At 45.2% G+C, this 18771-nt stretch overlaps 1 protein-coding gene across 7 annotated transcripts in view; it reads left to right on the top strand.

Moving 5' to 3' along the window:
* KLF7 (Kruppel like factor 7) overlaps positions 1–18100 on the top strand; it is a 97397-nt gene extending 79297 nt beyond the window's left edge. For 4 of the 7 annotated variants that reach the window (XM_036320833.1, XM_036320831.1, XM_036320835.1 and 1 more), the window contains 2 exons: positions 7005–7128; positions 11930–18100. In XM_036320833.1, coding sequence (XP_036176726.1) covers positions 7005–7128; positions 11930–11981 — 176 coding nt within the window. In that variant the 3' untranslated portion in view covers positions 11982–18100. Of the gene's footprint in view, positions 1–7004; positions 7131–11929 lie in introns of those variants that run through there. The other 3 variants (XR_004969631.1, XR_004969630.1, XM_036320834.1) reach the window with 3 other exon arrangements.
* Positions 18101–18771: the final 671 nt, after the last annotated feature.

Here is an 18771-nt window from a genome sequence, read left to right as displayed (position 1 = left end):
ACCTTTGATTGAGGGAATAATTAAACCCCGTATGGAGTTTCACATTGTAGCCCTTGCCACAGAAGAGGGGCCAGGTTTAAACAAGCAAGCAAGAATTTTCTACTCTTTAGCCTGCTTAACACCTAGAATGAGAGGGACTGAGCTACACAGGCTGCCCTGCCTGTCTGTGGGTGCTTGGGTTGTTGTTGCAAATCAGGATGCTTTTTTCACTTCATGTGTTCCATAGCCAAGCCCTGCTTTAGTGCTTTTGGTACCACAGTGAGCAAAGCAGATGCCCGCCTGAAGCTTATGCTCTAGTAGGGGCAACAGACAATAGTACATACAAACCGGATGCAATCTTGTTTTCAAGTGACTGGCATGGAGAAGGTGACAGAATCTGCTGTGTTAGAGGATGGTGAGGGTAGGTCAGCGCTCTAAGGAGGAGGCATTTGAGCAGTGATATGATTGAAGTGAGGGGGCCGGCGTGTTCCAGGCAGAGGGAGGAGAACGTGCCAAAGCCCTGAGACGGGAGCGTGTGAGATGGAGCATGTGAGATGGAGCATGTGAGACGGGAGCATGTGAGATGGAGCATGTGAGATGGAGCATGTGAGATGGAGCATGTGAGATGGAGCATGTGAGACGGGAGCGTGTGAGATGGAGCATGTGAGATGGAGCATGTGAGATGGAGCATGTGAGATGGAGCATGTGAGATGCGTCGGGTGAATCTGAGAGGGTGGGGTTCCAGGAGATGTGATTAGAAAGATGTGATCATGCAAATGTAAACTTTAGGGCAAGCATGTCAAACTCAAAGGCTAACACGGGCCAAATAAACAAGGTTTGAGTGTATGTGGGCTGCAAAAAGCAATTTTCATAGAAACATAGGTTTATTTCGATAGAGACATGCTGAATAAAAAAGAGCTAAAGTAAATGAGTCATCATTAACATAAAGTAATAGAACATTTTAATAAAAATAGTATTTTTTCTTGAACATTAACTTACCAGACACTGAATAACTGCATAAATGTATAAGCATAATGCAAATAAACCTATTTTTCTTGTTTTCCGAAAGCAAAATATTTCCTGTTGCACATACCAAACAGGTCAGTCCAAGACTAATGACATGGCCATCGGCTGCTAAAATATTCACTGCTAGTATTAGTGGAGAGAAATGGTGCGCCTGCACATAAGGGAAATGAATGCAACACTATTATAGTAATCAGTCAGTGAACGTTGTAGTTCGTTATTAATAATTATGTATAATAGGATATTGTAAAATTAAGTTATGAAATGTTTATTAAAACGTTTCTTACATACCGTTATATTGCCAGGGCCGCAAAAATATTTGTTGTGGGCCGCATGCAGCCCACAGGCCGCAAGTTTGACATGCTTGCTCTAAGGGCCTTAAATGCTTTTGATTTATTCCGAGAGTGATAGGAAGCCATTGGAACACGTGCATTTTAATTTCTTCTTAACCTTTCTTGGCTCTTCAGCTTATTTGGCAGTCTAGGGAAGCCTGTGAAACCCTTTGCAGAATAATGTTTTTAAATGCATAAATGAAGTCCAGAGGATGTCATAGAAACCAATTATGTGGGAATACAAAGAATAAGGCCTCCTGTGAAGGACACACGTGTTCTGATTCACGTTGGCAGAGGACTGCTCTGACTGCTGCAGACAGCAGACTGGAGGGACCAAGGATGGACGCATGGAGGCCAGCGATTGTGAGGCCAAGCTCTTTTCATTTATACCAGAGGACAGGCGTCTCTAAGGCAGAGTGCATGGCACAGCATTCTGAATGCAGGAGGGAAATTTATAACTTCTATTTATATTTAATTTACCCTAATTTTTTAAAACATCAGCCTAGTGCCGTGGTCAGCAAACTGCGGCTCACAAGCCACATGCGGCTCTTTGGCCCCTTGAGTGTGGTTCTTCCACAAAATACCATGTGCGGGCGCACATGTACAGTGCGGTTGAAACTTCGTGGCCCATGCGCAGAAGTCGGTATTTTGTGGAAGAGCCACACTCAAGGGGCCAAAGAGCCGCATGTGGCTCGCGAGCTGCAGTTTGCCGACCACTGGCCTAGTGGGTCACGGTATTTTTTGTTTTTTGGTAAATGAACTGGAATTGAATAGAAACAGCAGAGGGTATTCACTAACCCATGAGACAGCAGGTTTTGATTCACATAACCTTTGTCTCATGAAACACAAATATGCATATACATGTTCCCTTGTGTGTTATGTGTTCCAGTGTAAAGTGTATTTCTTTTTTTCTTTTTCCATTTTCAATTATAGTTTGTTTTCAGTATTATTTCGTGTTGATCAGGTGTATAGCATAGTGGGTAGATAATCATATACTTTACAAAGTGTTCCCCCAATGGTTTCAGTATCCACCTGGCACCATAAGTACATTCATATAACTCATGAATAAATCTATGTATACCAAAGGGACATGTCCAGAAAGTATGTGTTTTTGATCAACCAAACTTGATGATCATGATGTAGGGAGACTTACTCTGTAAGAAACCAGCTAATAAAGGCCACACTGGTTTAGATCACATTGCATTTTAGAGGACATTTTGTGGGAGAGCATGAATTCTTGCCATCATTCAGCCTTGCAGATGTCAGGCATGTTTCCCAAGCACCCTTCCCTCTCCCCAAGAGCCCTCGTTTGGTTATACACCTATTTATGCCTGATTAGACCTGCTGTCACCGCTGAGGTGACATGTGCTCCCCTAGGGAGACAAGTTTCCTAGGGTTAATTTCCAGAAAGGAAAAGTAGTTGTTGACATTCCTCCTAAAATCCAGGGGGCTCTGAAGAGTGTGTTCTGCTTCTGGCACTGTGAGCTGTGGGCACGGTGGTGCTCCCTCCTCCATCCTCTGGGGTGTGCCCGCCTTCCTTCACACACTCCTGGACTGAAGTCCTGATGTTTTAAGCCTCTGTCCCATCTGCCTGTCTTTTTGACATTTTCATTCGCTCTGGAGGTGAGTGAGCTGAGTGGCAGCATTATCCCAGGTGCCGTGCAGTATAGTATTGTGCAGGGGTCTGACGTTTTCCTTTCTATACCCAGGAACAGTATCCGCACTGGAGCAAGGAGAGAAGGGAGGGTGAGGGAGAAGAGTAGATTTTTGCATGAAATCTGCTCCAATTATGACTGAACTGCCTATTTCTTTTCCCTCCCTCCCTCCCTCCCTCATTCCCTCCCTCCTGCCCTCCTTCTCTCCTTCCTTCTTTCCCTCCCTCCCTCCTTCTCTCCCTCCTTCCCTCCCTCATTCTCTCCTTCCTTCCTTCACTACCTCCCTTCTTTTGTTTTATAAAGAAAAAAACTCAAGCTTTTATAAAATGAGGAAAGTCTTCAGGTATGCGGTTAGGATGAAAATGAATACGTTGTGGATATAGGTGGCTCCACCCCCAAGATGAAGCAGTCGGTGCTGGTAATCTCGGCTACGCAAAGTACTTCAATTTCACTAGCCTGCTTTCGAGTAGAAATTGGTTTATGGAAGTGGGTATAGAACCCGGAAACAAAGTCAGCCTCATCCTACTATTCCTGAGCCCTAAATATGAAGTCATATTTCTAATTCTCTTTTTTCCCCCCTGTTCTTCTGATTTCTTAACTCTGCCTGTTTCAGACACCACTCCTTCATTTGGCTGAGTTCTTTCTTGGCTATTTTAAATTCCTTATTTGTGAGTATTTGCAGAAATGGCAACTTGCAGGTAAATTGAGCAGACACTGGAAAAATAGCTCGATGAATCACTTGATAATATGACTTGGCTACACTGTCCGGCCCAGAGGGGCTGTCCTCGGCGTGATCCTGTATAGCACCTAGCCATCAGCCAGAAGCGGTGTTAGTGACATGACTCAGTCGAGGCAAGCTCCCTGTGTAGCTGCTGTCTCCACAGTTGCCAAAGGGACACTGTATAGCTCCTGAATAGGACCGCTGGGTCGTGCCAGAATTCACTTAAGAGCCTGCATTCTTTCATGGGAAGTAACTAAATCCTGGATATTAGTTGTCACAATAAAACAAAACAGGACTAATTTAAAAAAATTTCGCCAGGGGAAAAGCACACAGCTTGAAATGAAAAAGGAAAAAATACTCGAAGACATCCACTCGAACCTCTGTCTTTCATTTCCTCTGTGTCCTTCCTTGTCCTTCAGAATGTGGTTGCCTATGATGGATGGGCCCCTTTGATTGTGGGGTTGATTCTGGGGACTAGATGTCTATTGCTGGTCCTTGCAGGGGAATGTCATAGTATTTCCCGATGCCTGGCTGCATTGGGGCTGTTTGATCCCCGTGGTTCCAGCGCCCTCCAGTTTTATTTGCATTTGAAGGCCTTTGGGGGTGGAGGGCGTTTTGCATTTCTGAAGTCTTTGGTGCTTCATTCTCTCTTTGTGTTGTTCTTGTTCGTGCTAGACTTCCTTGAAGTAACAAAGCCTTGTGGGCAGTCAATAGCGTTAAGAAGGATGCCGACCCGCCACTCGCCACTCGGAGAGGGCACTTCTCCCTCCAGCTGGGCTCTCTCCCCCCTGAGCAGCCTACTCATTCAGAGCAGATCTAAAGGGCGCTCGGTGTTCCTGACCCACTCGCCATCAGCGCACCGAGAACGTACTGAAAGCTGAAACAGACTGTTTTCCAATATTTCGGTGGCCCAGCTGTCTGGAGCCTGCACTCTGAATGTTTCTATTGACATCCGGTTAGCCCTGTCTCCTCAGCAGCCTCTGAGCGCACAGGTGAACTGGGGAGGAAGGGAGTTCAAATTCATGGAACATTTACCTGGGCCAGGCTCAGGAAACGTGTCTTACACGTGACAGCTCATCGAAGCCTCACCGTGAACGGGGGCGCTCACCCCCATCTGACAGGTGAGGACACGGACGCCCAGCTCAGTAACGAGCTCGGAAAGACCCAGGTGTGCGCACCCCGGAGTGGATTTGACATCTCCCCTCTCCATCCTCCGTTCAGCAGGTGCACTTTTCTAAAAATCTGGCTTTAAGGACGGGGACCGTGAACTTTTGACACTGCTCGGTGATTCATTTTCCCCGGTTTCCAAAGCTGAATGGTTTCCTCCTGTGCGCCCAGCGCCCTCACGTCTCCTTGGTTCCCTTTCAGAGCAGCGCGCGCTTCGCCCTCCTCTTCGCCGCCGGCCGAGCTCACAGAGCGGGGCTCACTAGGGCACCGATTTAATGAAATACAATTTTCCACCGTGTTTGGTTTGATTCCAGGTGATACAAATAAAGAATTGTGATCACTTTGTAGTCGGGCTGAAAGGGAAGAGAAAAGGTGGAGAGAAGAAAGTGAGTCAAGGATAGTCCCTTTAAGTGCCGCCTAGGGAAGGCTGAGCTGTGAAAGATGGAGAAATAATGGGGCAGCCGGAGATCATGCTTTGGCCCTTGTGTGTCCTGAAATGTGGGGTTTGGCAGTTTAGAACGATCACAAGTTACGGGATTCTTCCACGTGTCAGGCACTGCTCTAATCTATACGAATAAAAGGGTAATATGCAAACTGGTCAGGACACCCTCACGCAACAACTGAAGAGCAGGCTGCGTGGGGCGACCAGGCTGGCAGGGAGGCAGTGAGGGGTGACCAGGCTGGTGGAGGGGGGCAGTTAGGGGCGATCAGGCCAGCAGGAAGAGGCCGTTAGAGGTGATCAGGCAGGCAGGCAGGCAGGTGAGCGGTTAGGAGCCAGCGATCCCGGATTGTGAGAGGGATGTCCAACTGCCATCTCCCGAGGAGTCCCCAGATTGGAGAGGGTGCAGGCTGGGCTGAGGGGACCCTGCCCTTCCCACCCACCCTCCCCCCCCACCCCCGCACAAATTTCGTGCACTGGGCCTCTAGTGAATAGATAATACATATTCACATGATATGAATGTATTCTCTCCAAACCCTTGGAGCTACATACTATTACATCTAAAAAAACAGAAGCAAAGGGAGGCTCATTGACTTCGACGATGAGGAGCAGGACTGGAAGCTGAGCCGAGGAGGAGGCTTGGCTGAGCTCCTGGCCACTGCGCTCACCTGCCTCTCTATCCCAGGGCTCAGTAACCAGCTCTCATGATTTCATGTGGTTTTAAAAGACCATTTCCCCCTTCATTCGAACCAACAAACCGTACAGTCGGAAGGGTAAATATTTGTCATGTTGGGTGACGGACATGGATGGGCTAAGAAAAAAATAATAGAAGTCGCAGGAAAAGCCATGTACTTTCCTTTCTGTATCCCTCCATCTGTATTTACTGTGCGAAAGGTCACTTGAGTACAAGAGCTCGAATTTCGTGCTTTTAAGCAGCTTCCCTGTGGCTAAAACCCCTGCTCTTCAAATTGACTCGAAACCTATTTTGTAACCATGTGTACCTCTCTCTAATGTGAGCGCTCTGGAGTCATTAGTTACAGACTCCTTAAAGAGGACTTTGTGACTGTGTTTCACAGAAATGCCAGGAATCGCCAAGTGATTTTTTGCTTTACTCTCAAATTGTAGCCCTTTCTCGTGACCGTCCGTCCACTCACATTTACTGGAAGGAGCAGTGGTTCTGGGAGACCTGGGCTGTCTGCCTGGCCAGGCAGCTACCTGAGCACAGTTTGTGGTGGGAGAGAAGAGGAGGGGGGAGGCTGAGAGGGCTGAAATGGTAAATTGCTGTAGGTTCTGGAGAAAAATAGATTAGAAGCATTTGTGGTTCAGATGAAAATAGCACATTTCCTGTCTGCTTGGACTGTGGGGGTCAGAGGGCTCCAGGGGATAGAAAATAAATAAAAATTGATCCCTCCCCAGTCGAAGGAAGTGCTCTGACTCTGGGAACGGCAGTGACAGCCCCAGATTTGGGGATCTTGTGAAACCACTTCTGAAGGTTAAAAAAAGCAGCAACAACCACCAAAACACCAGGAGACCAGAGAAAGTGTGGCATGCTGTGTTCAGGAATGCAGTCTTTCAGGGGTGACGTGCACTGCCCTTTCCAAGACGGGCACCCAGACAGCCGAGTCTGAGCAGGTGTGTGGCCACCTTGTTTCTGCCACTGACCATGGTCATTCCCTCTCTTCTTGCAGGTGAGAAGCCTTACAAGTGCTCATGGGAAGGGTGTGAGTGGCGTTTTGCACGAAGCGATGAGCTCACGAGGCACTACAGGAAACACACAGGTGCAAAGCCCTTTAAATGCAACCACTGCGACAGGTAAAGAAACATTGAAGCTTCTGGATGGGGGGGGAAGATGGGGGGTTGGAGCGGGGCGGGGCTGTCTAGTGCTCTTGGATTCATCACAAGCTTCAAACTTCTCTCTCCAAGTCTTGGATCTGGGGATGCTTTTTACTTCTTCACTGAGAAAACCATTGAGAAAGGGGTGCCTTCTTGCATGTAGTCAAAAGATCATGTGAATTCTTGGTTCCATTAGACAAGCATTTACCTGAACGTCAGCTTTGGGCCCGAGACCGCGTTAGTCACTAGATATCAATAAGACACGACTCCTAGCCCTGAGGAAATGAGGAGACAGATCATTTTAGTATAATGTGAAGAAAAATAGGATAGAGAATGGTTACCTGTAGCTGATTCTTCTGATCTTTTTATTAACATCAATACCATTTTCCCTCATCCTTTAAAACGCGAAAGAGCAGAAAGCCTGCTTAACGGAAGAACGGTGAGGTATAAGGCCTTCCTCTGAAGTATTATTAGACATGAATTTACTGAAGACAGTTCCCACTCTTTGGGGGCCTGTACCATTCTTTCTCCTTTGAAAATAGGCACAAAGGTCTAAACGACGGAGAGGCTTTGAAAATTTATCCTGTAATTCCATCTCAAACCTCCAGCGTTTGATAGTGGAAGAAAGAGCACGTAGCAGCAGAAAACTACACTAGTAATAGTATCTGACAGCCTTGGCATTATCAACCAATAAACCCCAAAATGGAGACTCTGCAGGCCAAGGTGAAGGCAGGATTAGGTTGAGACATAATCAAATAATGGGCTTGCATCTGAGCGTGTTATCCTTCTAATCCTATTTCTGTGTTTAGAAGGAAGCTTAAGAAAATTAACCATCTTTTTAATGCAATCCTAAAGGTCTCGGTTATGATGAGAAAAATGCTTCTAATACGATAAAAGCCCTGAGAGCCTCAGGGTTCCCGGCTCGGCCAGCCGCTCACAGGGTGGCAGGAGGGGTCGCAGGATGTCCAGGGAGGCCTGGCTCTCCTCGGGAGGAAACGCGATGGCTTCCTGCCTCCCGGGCCGGTGCCGGCCCCTCCCCTCCCAGGCCTTCCTCTGGAGTAGCGTGTGTTTGTTTGGAGACCAGGTCAGGGGTGGCCATGTCTCCCAGGTGGCCAGTTGGCTTGGTGCTCCTTCAAGATGCTTATAAAGGAGCATTCATAGTTTTCCTCCTTTTTTTCCCCTTCTTCCTGAAGAGGCTATTTTCCTCTTATCTTTATTCTTTAAGAACTAAATAAAGCCCCTATGCCTTCTGGAGCCCAGAGATAACCTCCCCCCGAGCCTGAGGAAGTCCACTTCTTGACACTATTGTCCCTCGTTTCTTTGGCGCTTTCTCCTGCTACCCATGAACACAACCTGTTTTTCCATTTCTATCCCATCACTTAGAAGTCCCAGCGCTCTTCTAAGTATCTATAGTTAGCTACGTTTCTCCTTGTTTGACAACTGCCCCCAATTCCCACCTCAAGTTTATTTCTCTCTAGCCCTGGCCATTGATAAAGAAGCTGCATAGATGGGGATTCTTTGTCCACAGTCCCTTGAAGAAGAGCATTACATCCACTTAGTGACCTGTCAGATATGGTATAAGAGACGCGCACACACACACACACACACACACACACATTCCTGAAGGGTGGCGAGGCTGTTCCCGGTCCTTGACGATTGAGATTGCACATTATGGATTGCCATCATCCTTGGAAATGGGCAGAGAGTGTTTCTGTCTTCAAGTCAACTGGCTTACTGTGAAATTTACAACTGTGTAGCCGTTGACATATCCAGATTAAATCTGATTGTGTGATTTATGTGAGAAATCATTCAGACCCACTAGATATTTCAGGGAAGGATCTGTCAGAGATGGGCCGTCTCGTTGCTTTATTTTCTTCATCAAAATATAGGATGGCTTCTGGGGCTAGAAATCTTCGAAGCAGATGGTGCACACTCTGTGACATGGTATTTGGGAGAGACTGTGAACAGCCCAAAGTTCTGCGGCCCTGACAGTCGCCCGCACATTTTCAACGGTGTCGGAAATGAGGGGCTGGACCCGTGCTGGTGTCTCAGGACGGGCAGCACCTTGCCTTTCCATCGCAGGGATTGTGCTAAGAATAGAGCAGGTCTGGGCGGTGGCATCCGGAAGTGGAGTGGTCCCAGAGCAGGTGAAAGGAAAGCCTGGGGTGACCGGGGAGTCTTCTTTAGAAGACTTCTACCTTCAGAAACAGAGGGCATCTGTAGCCCTTCACATGACACGGGGTCCTGTTGGCACCACGGGGTGTATGAGCATGAGAAACCTACTTCTTGCCTCTTCTACTTGGAGCAATCAGACCGCCTTATTTAGAAGCTAAGCTAGGATTGGGGTTTCCTTTTCTGAAAGCATGGACCATGTATACTTTGATGTATAAGCTAGAATAAAACAGACATGTGTTTGTTTGTTTTGCTAACATTTAAAATTGCTGGATGCCATTAAAAAATTTCTGTATTTCTGGCTTTGTCTGGAAAAATCAAACCATGTGCCCATAATATCCTGGAGCCGAGTAGTAATCAGTACCCACTGGCACTGGCCATGTGATCACTAATTCCACCAAGTTCCCATCACTCCCTGTGGTCTCCCAACAGGAAGGTAGACCGTCCGTGGACATGGATCATCTCCCCTGCTCTGTTGTCTGCTCTCACAGAAAGCAGTCTTTCCTCGCCTTGTCCAAAGTGGAGTCAGATAGGGCTGTTTCTTACACTGGACCCACTGCCCGCATTCACTTTACCTGTCTGATCCCCGAAGACATTGGGTTTTGTGACCTCTGGCTTCGGCTTTGGGTTGGGGGAGAAAGCAAGAGGGCAGCTCTGCCATTTCCTTACCATTGGACTGAGCCACGCAGCCCACTGAGTGCCCAGCTGCTAGGGCAGTGATGGCGAACCTTTTGAGCTCGGCGTGTCAGCATTTTGAAAAACCCCAACATAACTCTGGTGTCGTGTCACCTATAGAAATTTTTTGATATTTGCAACCATAGTAAAACAAAGACTTATATTTTTGATATTTATTTTATATATTTAAATACCATTTAACAAAGAAAAATCAACCAAAAAAAAAAAATGAGTTCACGTGTCACCTCTGACGCGCATGTCATAGGTTCGCCATCACTGGACTAGAGGATGGATCTTGTCTCAGCCCATAGCATTCGGCTGCTGATGGCGGTGAAAGTTCTCTGCTTCCACGAGTCACGATAGGCAGGCCATGCTGACTCAGCACAGACATAATCCAGGGAGACTGCCCCAGGGTAGCATCTCCAAGATCTCGGGCAGTGGAGAGGAGGCATTTTGATTGTTGAATCAGCCCACTTATGGATGGTAAGAAATTATCAGCCCATATCTAGCTCTTTGGTGCCCTAGAGGGTTGCTATTGGCTTACTGCTCACCTGCCCATCGTGTGCCTTTTTCACGAGCAAGAGAAACAACCATAGGGGTTCAACTGGTTCTCTGTAATGAACAAATTTCAGTCCTTAAGGACCTTCTTATTTAAGGTCATCTGCCTGCTATATACTTGGAAATACCCTCTGGGGTTCTATTACCCTTAGAGTTATTTGATTCTGCATTTCTCGATGCTGAGTTTATCTGTTACCCTTTACTGTTCCTATGAGGAGTAGGTATAAGTTAACAAATATAAATTAATCACAAGTAAGTAGCTTGCTGGTATATTGCATTTAAATAAAACCTCAATGGTGAGGAACCTAGTCTAATGCTAAGTATCATGTGCTTCTTAGAATTTGAGCAAATAATGATGCTAGTTTGATTCTGGTGGGGTGCAATTACATTTCATATTATGTTAAAGATCTGTTGTTGTTTTTTCCCGCTTTTTTTCCTGAAAGAAATGGAAGGCTTCTACATATATTGCTAGATACCTAGCACAGAGTAGGCGATTGGTAAAGGCAGAATAAAAGTCCAGAACATCATATGCATTACTGAACAGTTACTGCAAATGAAGTGGTGTATCAATAATACTATTTTCTTCCAAGTTCCCAGAATATAGAAAGGAAAGGAAAGAGGTTTTGTCCACTGCCTAGTCCTCTCCTTCACTTCTTACCTTCTCAGATCCCCGTGTCTCCCTTTTAAACAGGCAGATTGCTTTGTGTCTGCTTTGTTTCTTTCTCACACGTTGTTTCCAAAGCATTTGCATATTCATTTCTTCTTTAATGATGACAATTATGCCTGGCTGGCATGGCTCAGTGTTTGAGTGCTGACCTATGAACCAGGAGGCCATGGTTCAATTCCCAGTCAGGGCACGTGCCTGGGTTGCAGGCTCGATCCCCAATGTGGGGTGGTCAGGAGGCAGCCAATCAATGATTCTTTCTCATCATTGATGTTTCTATCTCCCTTTCCCTCTCCCTTCCTCTCTGAAATACAAATATATTTTTTTAAAAATTTTAAATAATGACAGTTATGATAATAATAGTTAACATTCATTGAGATCTTACTACATGCCGGGCAATAGTTTAAGCACTTTACATAGATGGTCTCATTTAATTCTTAGAACCAAGCTATGAGGTGAGTGCCATAATGATCACCATTATACGGAGGAGTAATTAAGGCCCAGAGATGTTGAGGTACTCAGAGTTACACAACTTTTGGGCGAGCTGGGATTTGAACCCAAGCAATCTGACCCATGAGCTCACCTTCCTAACACACTGCCTTGTTTCTCAAAAAAAATAGAGTTCGGGTTAATCATTTTCTAAGGGGTGATGGAAGTTGAGTTCCTTACCTAGAACTCTCTAATATCCTTGTTCTTGTTTATATTTCTTAGGTGTTTTTCCAGGTCGGACCATCTTGCCCTCCACATGAAGAGACATATCTAAAAAAACCTAAAGGCCAGAGTTGCCACGACGTCGGCCGTTGTCTGAAGGAAACGCCATGGGGCAGGGGGCTGGACTTCAGGCGGGGCCCCATGGCCTCGCAGAAGAAAGTTCTCACTTCTACACCTCTGTGTACACACACACACAGTCACACACTTACACACACGCTGTCACGCACAGACCCCCCCACACACTCACTGTCATGCACTCAGCTATATTTAAAATATATACGGCTATTCTTCATGCCTTGCCCTAGCCAGACGATAGAAGAAGACGAAGAAGAAGGAAACCAGGTGAACTCAGCAAGGCAGACTGGCTGCTCACTTCAGCACGATTGGAATTATTTCCCGCTGTGGCCAATGGAAAGCAAAGCAAATGGAGGTGACGTTTCTGCAGGTGGACAGCCAGCCGTAAGAGGGGCTTATCTCTAACTTGCTTCTCAGTGCAACTTGATAGGAGAACACAACGTCTTAAAGTTGCATATGTGTAGCACTGTTTCTTTTTAAATAGTTGGGGGAAAATGACCTAGAAAACCAAATTGCAGTTTGGTAGCCAAAATTAACTCTTGGTTTATTTGTCCTTTGTGTGTGAAAAGTCCTACTATTCCGTGCGTCCGACTTCCTCAAAGAACTGTTGATCAGTTTTGGTTCTTCTTAGCACCACTGAGATCTTTCCAGTCGATACCAACGGCCTTAGCGGCGACAGACTCTGGAATACACCTTACACCTTTCTGGCCTGCATTTCTCTAGACTTCACTCTTAAGGGAGGAGTTTTCTTTTCTTACTTTTTGACTCTTGCACACCATATGCACTAGGGATTCTGGAAACTTCTAGCATGACTGCAAAGTGGCCAAGAGAATAAAGTCCTTGATGATAAATCACAGTCTATCCCTTGAGCCTCACCTATTGCCAGTGCTAGATTTTTTTCTTTTTAATCTCTCTGTTTTTGCTAATGAAAACTTGAAAAGCTTATTTGGAAGCTTAAATGTTTTATCTTTTCTCCATGGACTAAACCTCACCAGGACTCTCTCTCAGCACCTGGATGTCCAGCTCTCAAAGCAGCCAATCAGATGGGACATCACGGTTCTCTCATCCCCTTGAGGCATCATGACCTCAGCTCATAGTGGTCAACCCCGTGCTGTGTGTCATTGCTGCCCTGTATCCAGTTTCAGCATAGATGTTGCTAGTCTCAAAGGGCAGCTGCATATTGAACCTAACTCTGGGTTATGACCTGACAAAAAGCCAAAAATATCACTCTTTCCACGAGTGGGGAAAGTGGAAGATGCCTCCCAAGTCTAGTGACTTCAAAAACATCATCTATCTTCCTCTCTCATGCCCACTGAGCTCATGTTACTCCACTGGTTAAAACACACAATTCAGAAATGCCATTGTGGGAATGAAGGGTGGACATTTAAGGAAAGGGTTGAGATGTTTCTCTAACCGTCTGTGTAAAAGGAGAGACATATTTCTAATTTATTTTCTGGCTAGGCCCTTCATGACTTGTGACGTAGAGCACCCAGGATCAACAGAGGCCTCACGTTTACTCTGCAAACTGACTCCGAAGGGGTTACATTCCTTACTTTTCATCCCCCACACACATCCAATATCGGTCTCTATCTACCCGCATTCTTAGCTAGCTGGCACTGGCCTCAACTCCAAAGACTGCCTTTAGGACCATTACATGGCCTATGCAAGCAAGCGGGGTGGTTATTAGGACAGATTGTATATTTTGTATATTCTGGGACCATCCCTTCAAGACACGTCTAAAAAAACAAAAATGGCACTTGGTCCACACATGGTTGCTGCTCCTTCATACCAGCTGGCACCCCCCCCCCCCCCCGCCCTCCTTTGACTGTTTGACTCGTTGACTGTTAAAATGCCACCCCATACCTATTTGGGATGCAAAACTGAAGTCTTTAAAAGGAAATAATAATATAAGAAACACAAATACATTTATGACAGCAACCTTCAAGATCCTTGGCATTTGGTTTCTCAGCTTTCTGCAACCTTTGGTTTCACTGAAATGTTGAATCTACTCATCTGAGGGTAAAGGAGTCTCCTTGTCACAGAGGTTATAGCTGCCAATTGGACACATGGGCATTCTGAGGTCTGGCCCTTAACCTTTACTTTCTCCTTTTCCTTTTTTCAATTTAGACCAAAAAAAAAAAAACCACAACAACAAAAAATAAATAAAAACCCACAACAAAATAATGACAATAAAAAGACCACCCTAAAACACACACACACAAAATCTGCCCATTTGCCAGAGGCAATTATGTATATGTTAGTTGAAGGGTATTTTTTAAAAAATCAGTTTTATTCCAAAGATTTAAAACTAGACATGACTTAGAAACAATTTCTGGAGCACTGCTTGCTGACAATCTCGTAGTTCTCTACTGCATTTGAGTGCATTTTGTGGCCAGTCCATCGGGGCGTGCCATGGGGTTATATTTGAATGTGTGGTGCATCCTTTCTGGATGAAGGATGGAGGGGGGGGGGGGGCCTTGAACCTCAGCTGTATTAAACTGTAACGCCTCCAGTCAGTGTACTAGATGAAACTTTAGACACCCCAGATTGTGTTGGTTCACTGGTCTCCCTTCCCATAGTAGCCTCTAGCAGGAATGTGTACACACACACACTGGTGATGGCGTTGGCCGTGGCTGCCACCATTTACAAATGTTCTTTCCCCAGCGGGAGCTGTTCTGGCCTCTCGAAATGCTATTATTAAGGGTTTAGAATATTTAATTTTTGAACCGACCAATGCAAGGCTTTCTTAAAAAGAAAGTTAAAGAATGCAAAAGAGTAATCATTGCTTGTTTGCTCCCTGTTGTCATCTGCGGTCTGGAAAAGACCTTATTTGAATGTGGTGGAACAAAGGCCCTTTGGTCCTCATCAGTGTCTGAACTGTTCTGGAATTCCTCTCTCTCTCTTGTATCAGTGAGGTCCTTTGTAATCTGCCCCTGACCTTTCTCAGAGCAGGAGCTGCTGAACCGTGATGGTCGGGCTTGCTTGCTTGCTTGCTTCAGAGTCATCTGTTGACTGTGAGAATTGGCCTGAGAATTTGGTGGGTGCTAAGGGTATGGCTTGGAAACTGTTCTCTAGCGGCACTGACACCTATGAATGATAACCAGTCCTATCCACGGGAGCGGGGGTACAGCCCCAATCATTTGGAAGCGGATTTGTGATACAATGCCCATCATCTCCAGAATGGCAGAGATGGTTGGTAAAGAGCCTGCTGGAGTGAGTAGGCTTTCCAAGAAGTGGCCTGAAAATGTTTTGCTCCCAAAAGGACAGGTTGTTTAAAACAGTGCTTGAATGGACATTTGAAACACATCAGACTGCTTTCTCACTTCCATTGTTACCTCCTGACATTCCAGGGGATCCCAGATTGGAAAGGAGAAACGCGGTGTGGTGTTTCCTGTGATTGTCCCTCGAGCACACTTAGTCCAGGGTTCAGAGTTCGATGTAGAGAACAGCAGTGTTTCTAAGCCACTGACAAATTTTGGTAATTTTCTTTATTTCAAGTTGTGCTTCTGTCTCCTACCACCCGGCTGTAAGTCAAAGACGTGGAAACCTGAAATGATATGCTGCTCCTAGCTACTGGCCTCCTGCCCCACTAATGGTTAATCTGCCCAACTTAACGCCTGGTGGTGATGACTATTACGTTTGGATGTTCGGATTCCATGACAAAGCTGCATTTTATAAAAAGATCGGAGACCCCAAAATGAACTTCGTGCTGACCATTTCCTTCTCTCTACGTGCTTTCCCTTGCAAAGCCCTTCAAATCCCCACCTTCTCCCCTCCTGCACCTCTTGTGCCCTTTTTACATCTTTGATCGCCTGATTCTAACAGGGTAAAAAGACAGCCAACCTCACGCATGATAGCAGAACTGATTCCTATGTTTTAAAAAATCTTCTTTGAATCTAGAAGCCAGAGAAGATTTTTTAAGGACTTTAGTTTGGGATAAGCTTCCAGATGAGCCATGTCTATTTGCATCAGAGGGGACATGGGACTTTCAGGGCGACTCACCCAGGGCCCGCGAGCATTCTGCCCCACTCCTGAATTCTATGGCAAAGTAAAAAAAAAAAAAAAGGAACTTGAACGGCAAGAACAAGAAAACCTAGTGATTAGTTTTATTGGTTCAAAATAGTTTCCTCTATGGAAGGCACTTCGTAAAAGAGAAAATACTGTGCAAAGTGCTTTTGTCTTCTCTGTTGCAGAAGTTGGTTTTAGGAGAAGGAAGAAGGGAGGGGAAAGTCAGAGAGATGCAACTTACTTAATTACAAAAATCAGGTTCATTGTTTCTTTTTAAAAAATCTTAGGAGGGCCAGCACATCTGGCCACTTTTGCACCCAGATCTTTGCCAAAGTGAAAATTCATTAAGTAGACCTGGTTGTGGAAGTGTTACCTGGCATCTTCCGGAAGTGACCACCTGCCAAGCGTGGGGTGGGGCAGGAGGAGAGAATTGGCATTCTGGGTCTGGATTAAATTTCGGTAAACATGGTGATGTCTCAGTTTGAAAACGAGAGGGCCTGAGTCAGTGCCTCTCTGATGGCCTGCTTTCCTCAGTGAGAATCATTGGGAATACTTGAGATGAAACAAAAAAAAGTGTCCAAGGAAGCAAAAACTGCTTCTCAGTGTGAGATCCCATGACCAACTGCCTGAGGCTTCAGGGTTTTCTCTTGCTTTGAACACTTTCTCTTAAACCTCCTCTGTGGGTACCTAATAGATCCCAGAAAGGGCGATGATAAAGCTGCAATTAACTGTTGTGCGCACCCTTCCAATCTAGTACTGTATTCTTCAGGTGTTTTCCATTTAAGTACAAGTCCTCGGGAAGCAGGTATCCAACATGGAGAGAGAAATCCTAGGCCATCGCTTCACAAATATCCCAAACAAGATACTCTTCAAACAGGGCTCCCTCTAAGGGTCATGAGGGAAGGTCGATCCATTCTTTGTTGGGGACTGTTTATACAATTTTTTTCAACTGTGAGCTTTGAAATCGTCAATTGCTTTGACTCCAGCTTCTGTCTACTGCCATAAAATGGACCCCACGTCAGAGTAATGAGGGTGGTATGTCTGCACACACCTGGATGTGTGCACCCGTACCTATTGTACCTTCGCAGAAGGAAAACAGGCTACTGACGTTGAAGAGGAGTAGCCACCAGTGCCTAATATCTTTCTGGGGGGATGGATGCTTATAATTGCCAGTATATTGAAACCACACTGGGAGTTCCACATAAAGGGGAAGGGCTGAGGGTGGGAAGAGGGGACCTTTTCATCCTAAGCCTTTGGACCAGACAGAATAAGTTCTGCAAATCTAGGTCCTCAGAGGCTTTTGGGCTCATTGGCTGGTTCTCAACCTTTTTTTTTTCTCCCCCAGCATGCATTTCCTGTACTCAGACTTAAGTTTCTTATCTTCCACTTCTGCTTCATTCCAGGGAGGAAAAGTACACCTGTTATGGCCAAGATCTCCTTGCTAACACAGAGGCAAAAATAAATGTTTCATGTTTTTGGAGCCTCCCCTTCCTTTCCACAAATCTCCCCAAACTCCTTCTCTCTCGTCATCCCCTCCCTACTCCCACCATTCGACTTCCCAGCCACCACCATTTTTCTTTCAAATCTCTATTTTCCTCTCAACAGTTGGCTTGAAAATATTTATTTTTGCACTATACATTTTCTTTTTGCCAGATGTGTCTAACAAGTGTGTTTGGAGAGACCTACTCCCAGCCCCTCCCCTCCCCCACCTCCCCGGTCACATTCTCTCAGGCCTTCTCTGGTATTTATAATATATCACAGAAGTACCCAGTCTTATAGCCCTCGGTTATGCCTTTTTTTGACATTTTATTTTTTTTAAGCTTTTTATATATATATAAATATAAATATATTACTTTGTCGAGTTTTTTTGCTGTACAAAAGTCTTAAGATTTAAAACTATTATTTGTATTATATGATGGTGGTATGTTAATGTTACAAAATTATTAATGAAGAAAAAATTTATTTTTGTTACTGGTCTGTTTCATAATTCTTTTTTAAATTGGTATATTGTAAGATATCTATGCAAAAAATGTTATGTGACGCATTTTTATTTAAGAATGTAATATGTGTAATAAACAGTAGAATGTGTTTGGCCTTGGAATGCCTTACTCTATTTCTCCCTAGCTTATTTAATTGGGAAAGAAAAATCCTCAGAGACACAAATGGGTCCTTATATATCTCATGAGAATTTTCTTTCTCAGAGAGAGGAAGGGAAGGCAAAAGACCATATGAGGTCGTTTTTCTTTGTTTGGGAGGTTTTGTGTGTGTGTGTGTGGGGGGGGGGTATGTATTTTATGGTTTCAGTGAGGTGGCTCAGTGCCAGATAGGATGGAACACTGAAGACGGTTTATTTCTTCGAGGGGAGGAAAGGAGCATATTGTTGGAGGTTATGAAAAGCAATATTTTAGAGCGAGGTGGGTTATGGGATGTTATTTGTTTAGGGGGTTAGAGGAGGCTTATTGAAAGCAGTTTATTTCGTGAGCGAGAGTAAAGTTTGTTCTGGGATAGTGTTGAGTGGAAGTATATTTGGAAAGGATGACGAAGCCATTAGTGGAGGAGCGAAGAAGGGCACAGGTGAGGCAATACTTTAGGTGAGAGGTGGGAGGAGTCCATTTACAGGAGGTAGTTGGTAGCCAAGTGGGGAAGAGCTGACTAATCAGAGGCAGAGGAATTTGGGTGCCTATCCACAGTACAGAAAGTTATGTGCAAATATAAGCTGTCTCAAAACACTGAGAAGAGGAAGAGGAAAGGTGTAGGGA

Source organism: Myotis myotis, unplaced genomic scaffold, assembly GCF_014108235.1.
Source record: "Myotis myotis isolate mMyoMyo1 unplaced genomic scaffold, mMyoMyo1.p scaffold_m19_p_8, whole genome shotgun sequence".
Lineage (NCBI taxonomy): Eukaryota > Metazoa > Chordata > Mammalia > Chiroptera > Vespertilionidae > Myotis > Myotis myotis.
The sequence above is the reverse complement of the archived record's forward strand: the minus strand, read 5'-3'. Positions and strand labels throughout refer to the sequence as shown.